The sequence below is a fragment of the Lissotriton helveticus genome, chromosome 3_1 (genome assembly GCF_964261635.1).
Source record: "Lissotriton helveticus chromosome 3_1, aLisHel1.1, whole genome shotgun sequence".
Lineage (NCBI taxonomy): Eukaryota > Metazoa > Chordata > Amphibia > Caudata > Salamandridae > Lissotriton > Lissotriton helveticus.
The window spans coordinates 2,099,236,325-2,099,259,520 of NC_136061.1; the positions used below are offsets into that span (position 1 = coordinate 2,099,236,325).

The following is a 23,196-nucleotide window of genomic DNA, read 5'->3' on the forward strand; positions in this document are numbered from 1 at the left end:
GTAACATTAGAAGACTTATTTACATGAGAAACTGGAAAATACAGATAAAATGCATAACTGGTGCAGGAAATCATAATGTTGAGAAATAATATGAAACTTAGAAAAACGATACATCGGATTGAGTTTTGACTAACTCTCTCACTATGGGGGTCTATTTTATACATGTCAGAAACCGGTCTAACCGTTTCACCTAGGGGAGGACTTAGACAATCAAACTGGCTGACTTATTTTACTAGACCTTAACTTTTTCTTATACTCCTGTTGCGGAGTTGTCTTTAACAGGGAGGGTGCAGTAACATTGTCTTTTGCGGGACAGTCCTTAGGAATAGTACTTTGGCAGTCCTTTAAATCCTCGGAAATGTTCTTTGAAACTGGTTTCAATCCATAAAACTTCTTGATGTGCGATAGATGCACCCAGCCTTTGCGTCCCTCCAACTTCACGGCTGTAGGGGTGGCCAGGAGGACCTGACGGGGCTCCTTCCAGCGAGGCTCCAGCGGACTTGAGCGATCGAAATTTCGCACTAGGACCATGGATCCGGGAACGATTTCATGCGGTGCCACCTCGGTATTGTCTGGAAATGCGGCGGCAACCTGTGAACGACAAGAGTTGAGGGCAGACATCAAGGAAGCTAGGTAATCTGTCAGCATATTACTTGAAACATCGGTAATACTTCGGGGTCTAGGAGTACCCCACATGTTAGGGGGGCGGCCGAAAACGACCTCGTACGGGGACAGACCTGATCTGGAATGTGCGACCATGCGCATATAGAACAAAGCAACTGGCAGAGCTACTAGCCAGTCTACACCTTTCTCTTGACAAACTTTTGCAATTCGAATTTTCAGGGTCTGATTATGTCTCTCTACGAGACCGGCTGCTTCAGGATGGCGTACACAATGGAACTTCCACTGGTACCCTAACAATAGGGACACGTGTTTCATTAGCTCGGATGAGAATGGCTGGCCGTTATCAGAATATACGACTCTAGGGAGTCCATAACGTGGGAAGAACTCACGAACCAACTGCTTGGCAGTGGTCGCGGCTGTGTAATCTGGGACTGGATATGCCTCTGTCCACCTGGACAAAGCGCATACAACTACAAGGACATACTTGAAACCTCGACATCTCTCCATCTGAATATAATCCATCTGGAGGACTTCAAAAGGGTGGTCAGGAGGCTGGAATCCACCTTGTTCCACCGGGACACTTTTACCTGGATTGAACTGACAACATATCATACAGGTACGGACTTTCTGCTTGGCTGCAGCTCGTAAATGCTTGTTGAACCAAATGTTCTGGATACTGTCTAACATAGCTTTTTCTCCTAAATGTGCTGGACTATGTGCGGTATTAACAATGACTTGAACCATAGAGTCGGGGAGAAACCATGTGGTTTTACCCTTCGTTACCCATCCCTGATCTGTCTGGACCCCTCCTTGTTCGGACCATTTCTTGATTTCATCGGGAGTAGCATGTAACTGGATATCTATGACATCTTGAGTAGGGTCCTTAACTGTCATACATGTAGTCGGATCTGGAGTAAGTGTCTGTGTCGGGTTAACTGGAATGTCTGGAGTCTGTGCTGTAAGCTTGGCTGTGCGATCTGCTAGATCATTACCTTGGGAAATAGTGTCAGTAACTTTCGTATGTGCTTTGCACTTCATGATAGCAATGGATGTCGGTAAATGTATGGCATCTAACAGAGCTTGAATAAGGAGACCATGCTGAATCTGGAGTCCATGAGAAGTCATGAAACCTCTCTCCTGCCAGAGCACTCCGAAGTCGTGTACAACTCCAAATGCGTAACGTGAATCGGTGTAAACATTAACTTTCAGGTTCTTGGCGTGTATGCAGGCTTGAGTCAGAGCAACTAGCTCTGCTGCTTGAGCAGACAGGGTGTCAATACGGTGTGTCTCTATAACTTCGGTGTCAGTAGTCACTGCATACGCAGCTACTAGTTCTCCTGTATTTGTTCTCATGCATGAACCATCCACATAAAGTGTCAGGTCGGGATCTGGTAATGGAATATCTGTCAGATCTTGTCTTGGCTTTGTCGTAATGTTAACTACTTCCACACAGTCGTGTGTGGCAGGATCTGGATTAACTGATGGTAACAGTGTAGCAGGATTCAAAACGTTGCAGCGTCTGATTTCTATGTGTGGCTGGAACAGTGTCAATTCATAACCTGTTAAACGTGCAATTGTCAAGTGCTGAGTTTGTGTTCGGTTTAAAAGAACTTCCACGGAGTGTGGAACTTGTACTGTCAGGGAGTGTCCTAAGACTATGGAATCACTTTGTCTGATAGCTAGTGCTGTGGCTGCAACTGACTTGAGGCACGCAGGCAGAGCCTGGGCTACAGGATCTAATGTGCTCGAAAAATAAGCACAAGGCTTGTATTGTCCTGCTTGATCTTGTGTGAGAACAGATAATGCTGTACCTTCGCGTTCAGTAACGAAAAGTGTAAAAGGCTTACTGTAGTTCGGTGTAGCTAGAACTGGAGCTTGGCATAGGGCTTTCTTTAACTCATTGAAACTAAGTGTATGTTCAGATGTCCAAGGGAGGACAGTCGATACGGCTGCCTCCTGGGTCGTTAACTGTATCAGTGGCTTGGCTAGAAATGCATACTGAGGAATCCATTGTCTGCAATAAGAAGTAAGGCCGATAAAAGCACGTACCTCCTTCTGGGTCTTGGGCTGAGGAAGACTCGCTATTAACTGGATACGGTCTGGTGTCAACTGCCTACCCCACTTGGACAGCAAGTGGCCTAAGTAGATTACTTGCTGGACACAGAATTGAAGCTTCGAAGGGGACACTTTGTGCCCCATCTCGGCTAGGAAATACAAAACAGTGAGTGATGCTCGCTCGCAAGCACGTTCAGAACGGGCTGTGATCAGTAGATCATCGACATACTGGAGCAGGGCAGTGTCAGTTGGCATGTGAATGTTGTCTAGTTGTCTCTTGAGTGCTTGACTGTAAATACTAGGACTTTCTGTGAAACCTTGAGGAGCGCGTGTGAACATATAGCTCCTTCCATTTAAACAAAATCCGAAAAGAAACTGGCTGTCTGGATGAATGGGGACACTGAAAAACGCGTTCTTGAGGTCTATGACCGAAAAAAATGAGGCTTCAGAATCAATGGCTGTCAATAGGGAAGAGATATCTGGGACAACTGGGTACTGGGGAATAATACATTTGTTAAGCTCTCGAAGGTCAATCACTAATCGATATACTGGGGGTGCATTCGGATCAGTACGTTTCATGACTGGAATGATCGGAGAATTACATACATTGGAGTCAGTTTCTACAACTACTCCTTGAGCCATGAGCTCGTCAATAATTTTGGATAAGGCTGCTACAGCCTCAGGTGGCAATCTATACTGTCTGATTCGTGGTAACACTACACCTGGCTTGAGAGTCACACGATGGGGTGTGATTTGCATATAACCAACATCAGTTGGACCTCGCGCCCATAGATGCTGCGGAACATTAGACAATCTCGGATCAAAATCTCGTAGTACATAGTGACCCTTGAAGTCACGTAGGAACAATCGTATTCCCTCTGGGGAACAGCATATAACTGCACCTAACTCTTTCAGTGTCTTAATGCCTAATACATTTTCTGGGCATGACTTCGTAAGTAACAGATCAGTAGTGCGGGACAGTGGACCTACTTCTAGAGTAACTGGCTTTGAAATTTCATTTACGATAGGTTTTCCTGAAAATCCAAGGGAAACATTTCTAGAGCCTGAGAGCGGAGCCCCTGGAACTTCGGCGTGACTGATGGTGGTCCTACTTGCCCCTGTATCAATCAGAAACTTTCTGTCTTTCCCTAGTACTTTACTGTGAACATAGGGACCTTCTTGATCTACAGGTATCTCGATGAGAGGCAAGCCTACCTCCCTCTCTAGGCTGTTTCATGAATACGGTTGATACTCTGGATACTCTGACTGAGCATACTGATACATCTGCTGTGTAACATGCTGTGTTGCAGCAATAGGCTGCGGTACAGTAACTGTCTGTGGTGCATTCTGTGGCTGAATAGTCTGTGAAACTTGTTCTTGTCTAGGCGGACGTGGTCTTTCTTTAGTTTTACCGGTAGCTATGTTGTGTTTCAGAACTGCACACTCGTTTATAAAATGACCTGGCTGTTTACAATAATTGCAGTTCCCTTTAACGGGAACTGTAGGATGACTGGCTTGATTCGGACCCCTCTTCTGACTGTCTTGAGGAACAGATTGTGCAACTAGTACTTTCATTTTCGTGTCTTTCATACGTTTTCTCTCGTGTTCTTGCTCTTCTCTGATTCTATTCTGGTGATATTGAAGCATCTGTAACATCTGGGACGGGGTATTAGCTTGCCAGGTACTTTCGACTTTCAAAACTCGGTTTTTAATTGGTGGACTTGAATTCTCGACTAATTTAGTAACAAAAAGGTGAGGGTATGACTCACTACTTGTCTTGAGGCCACTGTTGATGCTAAAACATTTCTCAAATCTAGAATAAAAATCACTAGTGTCTTCGTCTTGTTTCTGTTTACAGGCTGAGATTGCATCCCAGTCTTCTTTTCTAGTTGTCAATAATCTAGGCAAAACTTGTATTAATAATTCTGGTAATTCTTTACATTTATCTCCAAGACCGGTACCTGGTACTCGTATCTTGTCTTCAGCTGCTAGAACTGCCCAATCGATCTTTTTCTCTCCCACCTCCCAATCTTTTTCCTTGAGTTTCTCATATACCCCTGCGGGCAACAGGACTTTTAACATTTTAATGATATCTGGATACGTGTATTCTCCCATACGGAGCATGTCTTTTAATTCTCGGTGGATCCCCGCTGGATCTTTATCATGACAGGGAATTAACTTTTTCATCTCTAAGAGTTCCATCTTTGTAATCGGAGTGTAAACAAACACTCGTTGCATTTCACCATCTGTTGTCCTAACTGGGTGTACTTCTCGTAACGGATTCTGTCTGTCTATGTAAAAGGGTTTACTTTCTGGAGGTGGGACATGAACAAAATGCGGGTTCAGAAACATACTATATTTGTGGCGCTGTTCTAGAATGACACTAATTAAATCGGTACCTAAACCTTTCCATTTATACCGGAGTAACTCGTTCAGGACATCATGCAACGGACCTGGATCAGAATGTTGACCCTCATACAATGTAATGAGGTGCTGGATCATATACATGCCCACCAGTCGTTGCTCGGCTGGGGGCAATTTCAGAAACATTTGTGCCACTATTTCGTCTGGAAAAGTGGTAGAATCAGTAATCCATCGGACTGCTGATCGGACTAGTTCTTGTTCATGCATAGTACTTAACTCGCTATAACCGATTCGTGATTTCAGAATGTGGTCGGTAGCTTGAAATACTTGTTCTAGAGAACCTTGTTCTGGTGCCGGACGATGGAAAGTTGACTTGTGTTCTAGGCGTAAATGTCGGTCTGGAAATCTAGATTTTCCTACATACGCTATTCTGGCGGGATTCTCGTCCTCTACCTCTTCCGCAGAGTCATTTTCTTTCTCGCTTACTTGTGCTGCTTTACGTTGATCATGTAACCTTATTATTTCCTTATGAATTTTCTTGTACATACTCTCTATACTGCTGATGGTCTTATGCTTACCCTCGGCTATATTATCACTCCACTTTGTCAGGGTTCTCATTTCGGCTTGATCTTTGGTCGGATAATCTTGTTCTCGTATTAAACAATTAATCAGAAACTTTAATAGCATGAGCTGGACTTCAACTTTTCTTTGAGACATGACGTCACTAATACTTTCTGGATCATCCCCTGTACGGATGAAACGATATATTCTGTCTAGATCTCCTTTCATATCTGGTAGGGTGACTAGATACTCGGTCACCTTTCTTACGCGTAATGAATATAAAACCATACTATCCTCGCCTGGGACTGGATCATAGCCACATTCGTTAAGGGCTTTTCTTATTTCTGCAACAGACTGATATCTGGGCGTACGCTGTGACGCTTGTGCATGTAATTCGGCTAACGTTAAACGCTTGTGTGGCGGCGGGGTTCCTGGAGGACCTCCCCCTGCGGCCCCTAAACTAGAATCATCGACTGATGCTCTTCGTACTAGAGCGGCGGGAAATTGAAATGCGGGCTGAACTTGTATGGCGGGCTGAACCTGGGGGACCGTAACAGGTACTCCGGTGTCTGGAGGAGCGGGAAGTGCCTGATTTACAGGGACTGGCGGAGCAGGAACATGATTTGCATATTCCGGGACTGTGTCGTCCAAATAGGACGAAATGAAAATATCAGCTGCGGTCGGTTTGTGACGTAACTTGGTCGGAACTAGTGGTGGCGGAAAGTTACTGGATGCCTCCGGGGTCGCGTTTGGCAAGCCCTCGGCAAGAAGAGGATACATACCCTTAATAAGGGCATGCCTCTGTCTGTCTGACTGTTCGGTTTTAACTCGTTCACCTATCTCGATTAATTCTTTTTCTTGGGCTCGCTCTAAGGATTCTCTACTTAATTCTGACCTTCTGATTTCTTTTTCGGTTCTTTTATGAGATTCTTTGCGCCATAACTCGATGGCATCTTTCTGTGACTGTCTGGCTTTCTTTTTCCATAATGCTTCTTCTACTCTCATGATGCACTCGGCATTCCACGTACCTGATACGGGCCATCTATACTTTTCCTCTAACTGTTTGGTATACTCTACCCATAAATCTAGATACAATATGGCGCTTATGCCATGCTTCTGATACATAAAATGACCTGGACTGTCCCTAGACGGGACAGGAACTGCTGCTTCTAGCAGACCTTTTCTGGTTTTTAACTGACGCAGTTTTGAAAATAGCGGCATGACTGAACTATAATCTGGACACAATACAATACACAATAAACACGATAATTACTTCACACTCATACCACGACATTAAAATACATGAAGAACATTTAAAATAACAGTTCGAACAGAATACTACCTGGAATACGGAAAACAGAATACATGAATTTTCTCGAGACTAGAACAGGAACTAGATGCACTGCTAAAACAGTACTAAACTTACCGGTCTCATAAAGAGACACGTCAGGACCCGCATCCACCGAAGTGAACACTTCGTTTTGTGGGTCTGTGTACCACCAACCCTCGGACCAGAGTCAATTAGATTGACCCTGTCTAGATACTACCCCAGCAATGGTACTCACCGGGCAGCAAGAACGGAAGGCCTCAGACTGGACGGGACTGCTTCGACGCCGGACGGACAAACTTCGGACTTCTGTTACGGGTGGGCCTCCGGATACCTCGGACCTTGGACTCTCGGCTTGGGCTCTGGTCGGGACTCGCCGCGTTCCTCCACCGCCTCGTCTGGATGCTGGACCGCCACCTCCGTCTCCTCCGTGGGCCTGAGGGATACTTGAAGCAGAAATATCTGCCGGTGCACGGTATGGTTCTGTCACGGCTGCAGAGGGTCAGGCGGCCGGCGTGGCTTCACCGGCGCGTGGGGAAAAGGCAAGTCCCTGTTCGGGCGCCATTATGTGGTATATAAATAAATAATACCGGATCTATTTTTGTCTGGGCATAGCAATAACAGATAGCTCAATAAATAAGAGTCAAGATTCGAGGTAGTAGGAGTTTGCAGGTTTATTACAGCATAAGGACAGAAACAGGACAACCTGCATAGGAATAGGATGGCAGGGCCCGGCAGCTGCCGGGGCTGGATCTGGGATGAGCGCGCTCTGGGGAAAGGACTGGCGTAACATTTAATAACAATACACAGGCATATATATATTAAAACAGTTGCATTACAGTACATCTGATAGGCGGAGCAGTGGGTGGAGCAAAGGGTGTGACGCGTAGCAGTCGCGAAAGATAAGGGTGAAAGTAGGTGTAACAGGGCGTATACATAGACATGTGATGCAAACGTAACAGAATATGTCATGAATGGGGCGGAAACATGGAGGGGGCTACCTAAGGAGCCGGGACCTCTAACCTAATGGTGCGCGCAAACTGGCAATGACGTGTTACTAGGAGAAGCTGGGGGCTACGAACTCTGTGCTAGGAGCAGAGACTGAAGTCTGGAGAGTCAGGGCGACATGTACCTAAACCCTATCTAGTATCTTATGTTTAGAGAACATGTTGATATAAACTAGAAGTCAGGAGGGGAAAGGCTAACAGACTCTAAGACTGGTGCATGCATTATTCTACATGTAGTGCGTGATGAAGAATATTAAATGACCATTAAATACAGTATTTCTCTAACATGGAGACGTAAAGGCTAGACTATGACGGTAACTATTGATGCGGTTCAGTAGCTTTAGGAATGCAGAGAAGGAGGGCTGGGCTGATAACTAGAATCATAACATACTCTTGGCAGACTCAGAGGCAGAGCCAGGCTGAACCGGGCACTGCGAGGCAGGAAGTAAGTGAAGGGTCAGGAATACAGGTGGGGGCTGTATCGCTCCTCAGCGAGGGCTTCAGGAGACAGGAGCTGAATCTGGTGTCCAGGCCCTTTTGAGGCCTAGAAACGGGGACTTTACAATGAAATAACGTGCACACTGAGAAACGTGGCAACGTAGCTTTACATAGGCCTGGTATTCGTAGTTTTCACGAGAACTGGAAACAGGCATACTAGAGGTGGACACAACTATAATTGCGTCTTTAATCGAACATGGGAAATACATATGCATATTAATCATGCACACATAACATATGATGGAGGACGCGTAGGGACACAGAACATGGCAAAATTTACTTTTCCACAATTTTCACAATGCTAAGCCTCAAAGAGCCTACCAATGGAACTACTACAAGTATTACTTACTCCTACACAATACTGAAATATGAGAACTATGATTTTTATAGTAGACCTACCACTCTCAAATGGGTATACCTACTAAGCAGACACATGGGTATACCCACTAAGATGGTACATTTCATTGTACTCAGTAAGGTACCTATAGCACTAGATTAGTAGGATCTTTTGTGCCTATCTTCTCTTTTCATGGAATACTAGATTGCACAAAAGAGTTTTTTTTTGCACATACCCATTTCCTGGGTAGACTTGGTCACTTGTATTTAAGCCTCTTTCAGCATGAAGCAGACTCCTGACAACGTGTTGCGTAGAGGCTGAGGTTTTCTCCTTCACTAGAGTTCACACTCATTACCCATCCTTGCAACTTTGTTATTTCCTCCCTCCTTCTCTTAGTTAAAGTTTCCCTTTTGGGAAACTGCCAGTGCAATGGGTAAGCATTCATTCTCTGTCTGCCTGTTACAATTGGCGTACTTTATTCATTATACTCTGTAGTTGTTTGGTAGCAATCTCCAGACTGCATCACATGAGACAAATTCTCCAAGAGGGCGATTCAGGTCTTCATTATCTCCTAACCTTTACCTGTTTTCCCCCAGGTTACTCTGTTGGGTCTATCCAGTTTAACCAATACCAGGAAGCTCTCAAAACTCGACATCCCTTCACCAAACCTGCTTTGGCAGTGCAGAGGAAAGAATGGCCATAGGACCTGGCGAGCTGTAAGGCCTTAAGCCCAATCCGAAATGAAGTACTAAATCCTGACTTTGGTTCTATTAACCCTTACAAAAAAGGCCAATTCCTGTAGCACATGGCCAGTCTTGAAGTCTTGCAGACCCTTGCAAGATTGTGTACCCTTTATGGACATTCAGTGGGATTCGCAAACCTGACACCGGGTCTGCAAACTGCTTGGGATGCCCAACACGGATCCAAGATCTCTGATGGTTTTGTGGACATTGTGTCTCATGCTGTGACACCACAAACACAACTCTTGAGGTCCACTAACCCACAGCAAAATGTGCAATGTTTTAATTATTTTGACATTGCAACATTGCATGCTGTTGGGCCCCCTACATCTAAACCAGAGGGTTAGAGTATACTCCCCCTGTCCTCATATGGTTCCTTAAATATTGCTTTTCAGGAGGCGTTGACTCAGTCCCCGCACTCTGTAGTTGTGGCCAGTCAATCAAACAGAATAGGGGCCAACATTAGGCTTTGGATTAGTGGACTGACACTGAAAAGCTCCTTTATCCAATCAGATTTTAGTATATTTTTTGAAACCTTGATTCATGGATGCTCCAGAAACTCAGGTTCGCCGATAACCCACTGACTAACTGTCCAGGTTTCTCTAACATGTTTGACACCGTGGCTCAATTGGAGGTTTACCAAAATCACGTTTCTAATGTATAGTTCTCCAAAACAACTAAGTGGATTTACACAAATCCAACCAAAGGCACATTCTTAATTAAAGGTCTAGTTTCATGCCAGGTTTGGTGCAATTCCATTCAGCTGTTTTTTCTATATCTGAGTGCAAAAAATCCTATGGGAGTTAAAATGAAAATGTCACCTTTTAGACCCCTCTCCCCTTTTTGTGTCCCTTGCAGAAAGAACTTTTTTTTAAATGTTTTGTGCAGATTTACAAAACAGTTCTAAAGTTATCAATAACATAAAAAACTGCTTTTCAATGGAAACTACAGAGGAACTATTGTCTTATAGATATAAAAATTGCTCCAGGATCCCTTTCGTGACCAGGGAAATTCAATATTTGTAATGAATAATGACGATCTCTGGAGGAGAACTGGTGACTAAGAATTGGGACCTGGAGTTCTGGCCTTGTGGCACACAGTGCAGGGGGAGAGCAGGGAACACTAATAGTAGAGAAATAAAAAAAAAAAATAATAAAATAAAATAAACACTGGTACAGGGCAACCTAGAGCGGAAGAAAATAAGTTACTTACCTGTAACTACAGCCATGCAGTTTGGGTATCTTTCATAGATTCACATGCCTGAATCATTCCCTTTAGTCAAGATGGGAGTCCCATGGTAACACAATCAAGTAGATTTTAAATAATGCCATAGGCTATAATGGCCCTGAGCTGTGTCATATATAGCCTATCCATGTCCTTTTTAAAAAAGGACCAAATGTTTAAGGCAGCCAATCAGCTGCCAGCACCCTCTAGAATTTTCCTTAGCAGAGGCAGTTTCCCTCAGATGATCCCAGGCACAAGTGAGAAGTAAGTATGTTATCGAATAACAAGGAAACAGCCTTCATGCGGAGGAGGGTGGGTGCATATGAATCTATGAAAGATACCAATACTGGATAACTGTAGCTACAGGTAAGTAACTTTTTTTTCTTATCCAGTATTGGGGTATCTTTCATAGATTTACGTGCCTGTATCAGAGTAACAAGAAGTCACATCCTATTTTATCCTGTCTGTTGTGGATGGTGGGTGACTTCTAACACGTAGTGAAACCCAAACATTCGAGGTAACGCACAAGTTACTACTTGTGTAACGATGTATCTGTAAGAGACATTAGTTAGTGATAGATTCCTTACCTTAGAATATCCCCAGGCGTCGGTAGGTGGTGTTGCGCGGCTCCGCATTCGTTGACGGCGTCGTAGGCGCCTTGATGAAGTCACAGAGACTACTTAGGCGCCATCCTTGCGGGTGACGTAAATTCTGTACACGACTTTCCGCGCCAGGAACGTAGAGCCATGCAAGAAAGTTACCACTGGTGCCATGAAACTAGAGACCTGAATGGGATGACCTTAACCCTAGAAATCAGTTTGCAGAACGGGGAGGTTGGGTGGGGCGGTAAGGAATCTATCACTAACTAATGTCTCTTCAGATAGATCGTTACACGGGTAGTAACTTGTGCATCTGAAAGAGACACGTTAGTGATAGATTCCTTACCTTAGAATAGATACCCCAGCAATACCAACCCCGGTGGTGGGTCTGCGAACAAGATTACACCAGAAAGTCACGGAGAACAGAACGGCCAAAGAAGCCATCTCTCTCCAGACATGACTGTCAAGGCAATAATGCTTGGTAAACGTGTGCAGCAAGGCCCACGTAGCTGCCTGACAAATGTCCTGCAAGGGAATGCCGTGTCCCAAGGCAGTAGTGGCTGCGGTTGCCCTGGTAGAGTGGGCACGCAAGCCACACAGGAGGCTCCTTCTAAGCCAAAGAGTAGCATGCTTTGATGCACAGAACGACCCACCAAGAGATGGTTCGTTTTTGCACGGCCCAACCTTTTTTGGCACCCACTTAGCAACAAAGAGCTGGTCATCCACCCGGAACTGCTGTGTGCGCTTCAGATAGAACAAGAGCGCACATTTTGGGTCCAAACGGTGGAGCCTCTCTTCCTCCTTTGAAGGAGGCTGAAAGAAAGTAGGCAAAGTGATGGTCTGCCCAACGTAGAAGGGCGTGACAACCTTTGGCAAGAAAGAAGGACGGGTCCTTAAAACCACCGTATCCGGATAAACAGAAAGGAAAGGAGGTTTAGAAGAAAGAGCTTGGAGCTCACTCACTCTTCTGGCAGAGGTGATCGCTACCAGGAAAGCCGTCTTTAGAGTGAGAAGACGTAAGGGACAGTTATGAAGGGGCTCAAAGGGAGCGCATATCAAATAGGTCAAGACAAGATTTAAGTCCCGTTGAGGCATTATGAAAGGCACGGGAGGAAACGTGTGTGTAATGCCTTTAAGGAAGCGATTAACAACCAGGGACTTAAAAAGAGAAGGCTGATCTGGAAGCCGTAGAAAAGCGTAGATGGCCGAAAGATAACCTTAGATAGCATAGCCCTGCTGTTACAAAGAGAGAAGGAACAGAAGTACCTCAGAAAGAGGGGCAGAAACGGGATCCACAGCCTTTGCTGTGCACCACGCCACAAATTTGTTCTACCTGCAGGCTTATACCATCTTAGTGGAGGGACGCCTGGCTGCCAGAATGACATCACAGACCTTGGGAGGAAGGTCGAAAGCTGTCAACTGACGCCGCTCAATCTACACGCGTGGAGGCTGGACAGGTTCGGGTGGAGGACTGTCCTCTGTGACAGAAGATCCTCCCGAAGAGGCAGTCGTATCGGAGGATCGATCGCCATGCTGAGTAGCTCGGGATACCAGAATCTTCGTGCCCAATCCGGAGCCACAAGAATGACATGGGTCCAGTCGCGCCAAATCTTCTTCAGCACTCTAGGCAGAAGTGGCATTGGCGGAAAGGCATACAACAGACTGCTGCTCCACTCGCGACGAAAAGCGTCGCCGATCGAGTACCACCTTGGAAATTCCAACACGCAAAACCAATGACATTGCGCGTTCTCTTCGGTGGCGAATAGATCTAACCAAGGCTCTCCCCACTGCAGAAAAAGACCTTGCGCCACGTCCGAGTTCAGACGCCATTCGTGATCCATCATGCACCGGCGGCTGAGTTTGTCCGCCCTGGCGTTCAGAGAACCTGCCAGGTGTTAAACCACCAGGGTAATGCCTTGATCTTCCAGGCATGTCTAGAGGTGCAGAGCCTCCTGACATAGGGTCCACGACCCCACCCTTCCCTGTTTGCTGCAGTACCACATGGCGGTGGTGTTGTCCATGAACACCAGCACTACACTTTCCTGGACAGAGGGAAGGAATGCTTTCAGTGCAAGTCGGATCCCAAGTGGCTGCCCCATCCCAAAAGGGACGCATCCGTCACCACTGTGCGCTCCGGTTGTGGAAGGGAGAGGGATCTGCCATTGACCCAATCGCGATTCGTGAGCCACCACTGCAATTGTCGTGCAGTGCCCTCTGAGATCTGGACATGATCGGACAGGTTGCCCTAATGCTGTGCCCACTGGGACTTCAGGTCCCACTGTAAAGCCCGCATATGCCATCTGGCATGTTGCACTAGAAGGATGCAGGAGGCCATGAGGCCCAGGAGTCGGAGGGTCATCCTGACTGAAACCCGGGATAGAGGCTGAAAGATCAGAATCATAGCCTCAATATCCTGGACTCGCTGCTCGAGAGGATAAACCCAAAACTGCGTCGAGTACAGAACCGCTACGATGAAGGGGAGCTGCTGAGAGGGGCTCAGGTGCGACTTCGGCACGTTGATGGAGAACCTCAGCAAATGCAGGAGGTGGGCCATATTCTGGAGGTGGGAGACGACTGCCTGGGGCGAGCCCGCCTTCAACAACCAGTTGTCGAGATAGGGGAAGACTGGAACAACTGATCTGCACAGATGAGCTGCGACCACCGCCATCACTTTCGTGAACTCCCGAGGGGCACTGGTAAGGCCGAAGGGGAGCACGGCAAACTGAAAGTGCTCTTGGCATACCGTGAATCGCAGGTAACGCCGGTGGGCCGGCAGGGTGGGAAGATGAAAATATGTGTCCTGCAAGTCCAACGCTACCATCCAGTCTCCAGGGTCGAGTGCCCAAGACCGGAGCCAGAGTCAACATTTTGAACTTCTCCTTCCGGAGGAAGCGATTGACGTTCCTGAGGTCCAAGATGGGGCGCAAGCCCCCTTTCTCCTTCTTGGGGACCAGAGAGTGGTGGGAATAACAACCATGTCCTACTTCTGGCCCAGGTACACGCTCGAAGGCCCCCTTGGTCAAGAGGGCTGTGACTTCCTGTTGGAGAAACGCAAAGTGATCTCGACATGTGGTGGAACTGAGGTGGCATGGCTGGGGGGGGGCAGACTCGAAAGGGAAGGAGTAGCCCCTTAGGACTATTTGCAGCACCCACCTGTCTGAAGTGACAGAACGCCAGTGGGGGAGGTGATGGCGAATCCTGTCGCCCACCGGTGTGGGGTGCACCCCAAAGTTCGGACTAGGAAGGCTTTGAGGCAGATGCTGCGGGAGCGGGGGTGGACTGACCCACACGCTGGCCCCAAGTCCTGCCACGGCGGGAACCACGTCTGCGGCCAATGGCACCGAGAACGGCGCCGACCCGGCTCCATAACCCAGTGGGTCCCAACCTGGAGCAAATTGTCTGGAAACCCGGGAAAGGGTGGAGGTGGAACAAACAGAACCCATTGCGGTGCTGGGAACGGAGCCGCGGGAGGTGCCGGGGCCAGAGCCGCCAGCGGAGGATCCTGCGGCGGCGAAGCCGGCGGCAAGTGCAGGCTCCCAGGTAGGACCGCGGGGTCCGAAGGCGCACCGGCAGGAGCCCGAGACCTGAAGAGGCAGTCCATGGCCGCAAGAAAATCTTGCACCTGGGCCGGAGTCATCAACAGACCCGGATAAGGTGGGTATGCCACGGGACTCACTGGCTCCAATGGAGCCGAGGGGAAGGTACCCTTGGCCCCCTCCCTCCCCAGGCGCCGTCCGGAGACCGACGGGGGGACGTCCGAGAGCGTGAGCGCTTCTTCGCCTTCTTCTTATGACGTCTCTTATCAGACTCCGAGTGTGAAGACATGGACCCCAAAAAGCGGTGATGATGGCTCCGCGGTCGGTCCCTCGAGCGACCCCTGGACCTCGAACGGCGCAGAGATGACTGCCGGGCCTCCAGCAGTTACAGTACCCCTCCCGCATCGCCTTTGGAACCAGGGCCAGACAGTTGGAACATGACCAGGAGTCATGGTCGCACTCCAGACAGTAGAGACACCATGGGGGTCGGCCACCGACATCGTACGGTGACAGGCCCCGCAGGATTTAAACCAGGCATCCCTATGTGGCACCAGGAGTCAAAGACTCAAAAACAAACTAAGACAAAAGTCTTAAAAAGTGACTAGGGTACATGCTCTAACCAGATCTGCGCTTGCTGGCGCGGAAAAAGTACTGTCATCAGCGCGCACGGGTGGCGCCTAAGTAGTCTCTATGACGCCATCTCGGTGCCTACAATGCCGGCGACGGAGCCGCACAATGCCACCTACCAACGCACAGGGGTACTGCAGGCCTGGGATATTCTAAGGTAAGGAATCTATCACTGTCTCTCTTTCAGATATGAAAGACACTTGAGGACTATACCTGTTCCTAGTGTTGTAAATATTAATGCACGGAATAAAAAATAAAAGGGTACATTATCACATATATTAGCATTTCCATATACAAAGCATTAGTAAGAGGCAAGGAAAAACAACAGCGTAGCTTATAGTACACCTTACCTAGTTATGTTTTATATCTTCCAATACATGTCAATATTTGAAATCACCATATGAACAAAAGACTCTTTCCAAAGGTTAGAAAGAGACTTACCTTAATGGAAGAGATGGCGAAACACTGCCTGGCCAACCGCTGCATCTGCATCCTGTGCGGATTCCAGGCAGTAGTGCTGCATGAAGGTATAAGTGGTCCTCCAGGTTGCAGCACGACAGAACTTTTCCAGAGTCACTCCAGAGGGCCGCTGACGTAGCAACAGCTCTGGTGGAGTGAACTTTCGCTGTCCTTTTCAAAGGTTTGTTAGCTTTGACATGGCAGAATTGTATTGCAGCCGATATCCATCTTGGGATATTGGATTTTGTAACGGCAGTCTCTTCTCTGCCTTGGCCATAGGCAACTAATAGTTGATCAGTTTTTCGAATGTCCTTCGTTCCCCGAAGGTAGAACTGAAGGCAACGCTTGACATCCAGCGTATGCACTGTTTGCTCCGGACCATAGTATCACCGGCACTTTGAGGTGGAATTGTGACAGCACCTTAGGAATGAATGTAGGATTAGTCTTTAAAAAAAGTTGTTTAATGGTAACACTTTGATCTCGCTTACCCTTCTAGCTGAGGTGACAGCCAGCAGAGGAGCGACTTTCCATGTGAAGAATTTCAACTCAGCTGTATGAATGGGCTCGAATGGTCTTTTCATGAGTTTTGCAAGGACCATGTTGAGGGTCTTTTCCGGCGTTGGTGCCGGCACTGGAGACAAGGTACAGGACAGTTCCTTCATAAATTGTTTGATCAGGCTTGAGGTATAAAGAGAAGTGGCACTAGAAGCTCTTCTATAGCGTAAGATGGAAGCCAGATGCACCTTAACTGAGGCGAAAGCCAAACCAGATTTAGCCAGAGAGAGGAGATATGGTAAAATCTGTTGCAGGGATACTTGAAATGGATGTAGGCCCTTTCTTTGGCACCAAAAAAAGAACCTTTTCCATTTCAGTTGGTACATCTTGTTGTGCTTTCCGCTCTAGATTTAGAGAGGATGTCTCTACACTCCTGCGAAATGCTCATGTCTTTCAGTTCCAAGAATTCAGGAGCCAAGCATACAAGTGCAGGGACTCCGGATTTGGATGGTGCACTTGACCATTGTACCTGGTCAGGAGAAGAGGAAGTAGCTGCTGACGTATGTGTCTGGCCTCTAAAAGATGAAGACAGTGGCGTCGACTGAATCCTGACCACCGATGATGGGTGGTCAGGATTCCACCACCATGGTTGACCACCACCATGATGGGTGGTCAACTATGTTGATGTTGCCGTCAACATAGTTGTTGTCGACCGTGTCGTTGTCAACGGTATCGCTGGTGGCGATGTTGTTAACGATATTGCTATCGACTGTGTCATCGACGGTGTTAGTGTTGATGACAGTAAGGATGTTGATGGTATGGCCGTCAATGGTATCTTCGTCGCCTTCGCTAATAAAACCTTCGTCAATGGCACAGATGGGGTAGACGTAGACGATGATGGAGTCAACGATGCTCTCGTCAACAGTATGGGCCCGGAGATGGTCGCTGTCGTCGTCGTCCCTGCCGTCAGGGGGCCAAAGAAGTAACAGTGTAACTTGTGGTCATCGAAGGTCTAATGACTGTCGTCGATGGCAATTTTTTGGTTCTGAATTTCCCAGGATCTGATGAGGACGTTCTAAGGTGCTTCTATTCTTTTCTCACTGGAGTAGAGGAGACTGAAGATGAAGGTTCAGAGGAGACTTTAGTATGTTTCTCCTGTTTTGAGCTCATGCTCTCTGGGGAGGGTTTGAGGTGTTTCCTGCCGTCTCCAGACTCTTTCTCCTCAGATCTGGCTCGCTTGTGAGGCCTGGATGAACCAGCAGTGTCTTCTTCAAACGATTTCCGGTGCATAGTGACTGTAGCCATAAAAGCAGCCTCCCCTCTCTATCTCTTAGTGTTTTTGAAGAGAAAGTGTGACTAATTTTGCACTGCTTTGTGGGGATCATCGACATGGACCCTCTTCTTGCCACAGGTCTTGCAGGCATGGAAGTGTCCTTTCTTATCAGACATGATGAAAAAATAAAATTGGAAAAAATCCTATAAGTAAGAAGAAGAAAACTGAGTAGAACTGCCTTTACAAACTACGTGCGGTGAAAATCTGAGGGAAACTGCGGGAAAGTGCCTCTGCTAAGGATAGTTCTAGAGGGTGCTGACAGCTGATTGCTGAATTTAATGTTAGATCCTTTTTTTTTTTTAAAAGGACAGGGATAGGCTATGTATGACATAGCTCAGTGCCATAATAGCCTATGGCATTATTTAAATACTGCTTGATTATGTTACCGTGGGACTCCCATCCCAACGACAGGAAATAATTCAGGCATGTGAATCGATGAAAGATACCCCAATACTCGACAACCAGAACGGTTTGTGGCAGTGTAGAAAGCACCAAAGCCAAATCTCTTACCCTTATCTTAGTAGTCAACGATTCCGGTTAGGGACCTAACAAACAATTTTGGGATGACAGCAAGTTGGCAAACACATGCTCTTGCTCCGTTTAAATAATTACTTCTGGATCAGCATGATCTGGGTGTGTGCATTTGAAATAGCCTGAAAGGCACAACATGAACCGACCTTTTTAAAAAAAATGGGAAAGCTAACCTTTATAAATAAGAAGCAGTGAAGGTGGACCACAGCCACTGATTGAGCTCTAAAGCATTTCTGCGTCACACAGAAGAGGAAAACCCCAAAGCACCCTTGTCGCTGTCCAGGATCGGATTAGGCAATAAATAAGACATGGTTCAAATACTCATATCTGAAAAAGTTCTTCTGAGACGTGTCACTTACCAACTTTACTGTCAGCAGGATGGGTGAGCACAGTAAGCTCAGTTGGTTAAGGCACATTGCACCTTAGGTGCTTTTTCGCATTGGAACCTGCATAACATTGAAACATTGACATAGCTTTTTGTTTAAGTGCTCTACAATATGGGTCCTTGCTCATCGACTAGGAAGCCTTCCCTCTTATTTTCCTCTTTCACTGCACTTGAGTGGGATTCGCCTGCTGTGATGGGGAAGCCAATAACATGATGAGCCTCTTCTGGCAGTGACTAGCTGAAGAGTGTCCACTGGATAAAGCTATGTCGATTCCTAGGTGTATCCCTCCACTGAGTCACTGGAGTAGTTGAGCCATGCTCTCCTGAATTGTACTCGGGCAGAGAAGAGTGGCCAATCCCTTGCTTTCATGTACAAGTAACAGTCGTTGAAAAGAGCAGCCTCGTACCTATAGTAGAGCCTGGCGATCCTGCTGCCAAAGTCTGATGAAGGGTGTCCACTGCTAAGTAGCGAAAGGCTGTTTGATCACAAAATCTTTGCCTCAACTCAACAGTGCAACAGAATATCTGAAGCAGACTCCTCATCTTCAGGACGGTGGGAGTTGATTAAAATAATTAGAACTGAAGCAATTTTTTCATTTAATATTTTTCCTTGGATTCCTGCTTCCAGGTAAAGTAAACTAATGCAGTTCTTCAAGGTTTTAGCTTCTTTATCTTACCATAGGTATGCTTCAGTTGTAGTGCCTAGAGTTTCCTCTTCTGTCTGCACAGTGTAGAAAGCAGCACCCCACGTTCAACATTTCCTCCTCTCCCGGTTGACACCTGGAATCTTCTTGTCACGGTACCTGGTAGGCCCTGTGCTGCAAGCTGAGAAGCCCTGATTGCTCAACTCCAGCCTTATTGTGGATTGCAGAAGCTAGGAGGGCTGTGATCTTAAAATGAGAGCCCTGCTTTTGCTGCTGTAACGCGTAACTATTGTGATTCGTGCAACAAGGGTGGCACAGACTGTGCAGGCACTGAGTGAATGATCTGCAGAACAGAATCTGGATCTGTGCTCCCATCCTCATGAGAACTGCAGTCATCTTCAATCTTAGCCTTCAAAATCCTCGTAACTCTCCATCTGCTTGTCACACTTCCAAAAAACATGTTTTAATTGTAGAAAATACAAACATGATACAAATGATATCAATAATACTAGTCCCCATCTAATTATTTCCTGAATTTGTAATTGGGCACAGATCCCGAGGTTAGATAGCTTGCCTTACCTACTCATCCATCCACACCCTCATCAACCTATTCACTTATCACACATACACATCTTTCTCCTCATACACACATACAACCAATACACACCTACCTACCCAACTACTATCACTACAGCCACAAACTATGTGTACTACCCCATTCACACAGCCACATAATCGTCCATCAATAAATAAGTGTACACAACATTTCAGTCATCCTCAATACTTCTCCTTGCCACCAACCTGGACAACCATCAATTCCTGCACTCCCGTAACCATGTACTGACTTCCCTACTCTGGAAATAAAAGTGGCAAGTTCTTCAGTCCTAATAAAAAAATGGATGCATAGGTAACCCACTGGTTAGTTAGTAAATGTTTTAAAATAAAGCTATGATTTGTAAACATATAAACACCCCTATTAAATTCCTATTATTTTGGGCAAAAATATAGTTACATCCTGAAGTGATGATCTACTGTCAGGGATTACATGTATGTACATGCCTCTGGTCCTGCAAAATACAGCCAAACTCAGAAATAGCTTTAGTAGTCTCACAAGATGGAAAGGTATCTTTACCTGGGAGAAGAGTCTAGCTTAATCAATGTTCTTTCTGGCAAGGAATCCTGATTTAATCTTGTGTAATCCTGTTAAAAATATAAAAAATGCTATGCTCAGAATTGGTCAATATAAAAATGTAAAACTTCAGTCACTGCAATCTGTGCTTGGATACACCAAACACCAGAGATGAGGTCATTCATAAAGGTTCCAACCACTTACAAATTACGACAAAAGGTGATTTTGACATCATCATATTTGACTTGTTTTCCCCCTTTAAAGAAATGGAAAAAAGGTTACTCACTCTGTATTTATCTGTTCATAGCTGTAGTGCTGTCACTTTGTCAAGACCCTTGAAGCAGTGGTGACACCGACAGGGTGTATCTTGAATTGAAAGCAATGGCCACTACCATGAAGCGGAGGTAGCGCCGGTGGGCGGGATGGATGGGGACATGGGCGTCCTAAAGATCTAATGCTGCCATGTGATTGCCTTGTTTACGCAAAGGGATGACAACCGGTAGTGTTAACAGATGGAAATGTGCAGAGACTGAGGTCCATGATGGGCCTGACAAAGCTGGCATTCTTGGTGATGAGGAAGTAATGAGAATGCACCCCCTGGCCCCACTGGTCAGGGGGTACTGGCTCCATGGCCCCTTTTTGGAGGAGCGTCTGTACCTTTTCCTGCCGAAGGTTGAGATGGTGGCTGTTGAGGGTGTGACTGTGAGTGAGATGTGGGGAGCAGGTGTGAGAAGTTCTAGGCAGTACCCATGGTGAACCACCACTAACATGTCTGTTGTGATTTCCTGCCTTTGGGAAGGGAAATCGTGCAGTTTCCCCTCAACAGGTATTGTTTGATCGGGGCAAGGAGGAAGAGAGATGGGGAGTCAATGTTCTGAGGTGGAGGCCCCTTAGCCGGATCCTCCCTTGCCCTTGTTCCTGTTATTGTTGGTGTATTCTCGTGCCGCCTGATGATGGTATGGCTGCTGCTGCTTTTGGTATGATGGGGTAGGGGCTGTAGAAGTAGCTTTGCTGGGAAAATGCTTGTATTTTTCCTACCCATGACGTTACTACCTTGGCTTTAACTGGCTTCCTAAAGGTATGGGGGGAACCAGGAGATATTACGTGTATGGTCGCTCTTTATGGACTTCAACGCTAACAAGGGATTTATTTATTTAAATACAATGAATTAGGCATTGGGTTTAAAGGTTATGTTTGAGCAGTTTATATGTGACATGATAAATGTATCCGGCCTGCTGGCCATTGTGTACTTCTATGCAATAAAATGTGTTATGAAAAAAACAGTAGTGCTTCATTGTGCCCCGTGAGAGAAGTGAATAGATCCCTCTGGTGAGTGTGGAGGCAATGGAGGTGCTGACACAGGAAGTGGCGGCTGTGGGGGGAGAAGGTAGAGGTGATGAAATAAGTGGAACATAGACAAGATTGCTGGTGTCCCAGTCCTAGTGGTTTTTAGGTAAGGGAGTTGGAGGAGGTTCAAAATCCAATTGTTCCCCAAAAGTTAGTTTCCTCTTCCCAGGCAAAGACTTTAAAGGTGTTGTTGGAGAGAGCTTTGTTGAGAGTTTTTCCATTTAGAGATGATTAGTCATTTTTGCCTTGCTACCAAACTCCTGCTGCTGTCTCTGTAGGATAGGTTGCATTGAATCATTGAAGCCAGCGCTGATGGAATCCTTAGTGCAGATGGTAGCTATGGTGCCGATGGCAACCTCAGAGTCGACAGTAGGCCCAGGCCTGAGGTTGGCCTTGATGCTGGCATTAAAGCTGTTTTCTCTGCAGGTCTGTGAGGTTTATGGCAGATGTTGGGGCTTGCTGGAAGAGGATGGTTGATGCCCAGAGTCCGGAACAATGTCTGCTCCGAAGCCTTTGATTGGTGTCAACCAGAGCCCAAAGGCAGCGGAGGACCTGAAGGCTGTGTGGTGGTCAGAGGCCTAGATGCCAGACCCCATCAGGAGTGGTGCTCGGCCTCTGTCTAAAGCCTACTCAAAGGCCAGGTGTGCGTGTCTGTGTCCCCAATACGCAGAACTCTTGCAGATGTCTTCGTTCAAAGGCTGGAGATTGTCAAATTGAGGGGAGTATCTGGTTCTTCTTCCTCCTGGTCTGAGTCGGAGGACAAAAACACACCTGTGGGTTGGGCGATGGCTGATGGGGCATTATACCCGAAGGTATGCAGAGCATGTGCATCTACAACACATACAATGAACATACTATTTCTTCATCTCTTTATGGCTTACCATCTTCTTTAGACTTCACACCAAAAACTTTTTCCTTGCAGCTCACTTCTTATCAATGTACCACCCTCCCACTACAATCCCCCTGTCCCATACATGTTTTACTATACAAAGAATGTTAAAATGTTTTCTTATGGTATTTCATATATTTCCGGACGATTCGGTTCATTGCTGATAGTAAAATGCACGGACTCCCTTCGGGGTAAAGTACTGCTACATAAAAAAAAGTATACAAATTATTAAAAAAGCAAGTAATAAGAGTGACTTATCTGCAAGTACTAGTTTAACATTTCAAAGAGAAAATATTCGAAAAGGTGTAAAATAAAAGCGGTAGTACCAGACAACTGACTAATTAAACCAGCAATCCCAGAATTAATGCCTAGACAAAATATAAACATTGATTTTTTTTAAAAGAAGGGCTGCACTTAAAATCCTAATCTTAACTTGGTAGCAGTAATGCCTTTGAAGATGTACACCAGTATTTTGTGTCTCGGCT

General features: G+C 46.3%; 1 protein-coding gene across 2 annotated transcripts in view; it reads right to left on the reverse strand.

The window, feature by feature from the left end:
* Positions 1-23,196, reverse strand: part of MAN2A2 (mannosidase alpha class 2A member 2) — a 709,606-nt gene that overhangs the window by 375,845 nt on the left and 310,565 nt on the right. For both annotated transcript variants that reach the window (XM_078683269.1, XM_078683268.1), the window contains one exon: positions 20,479-20,546. In XM_078683269.1, the coding sequence (XP_078539395.1) occupies positions 20,479-20,546 (68 nt within the window). The remainder of the gene's footprint in view (positions 1-20,478; positions 20,547-23,196) is intronic.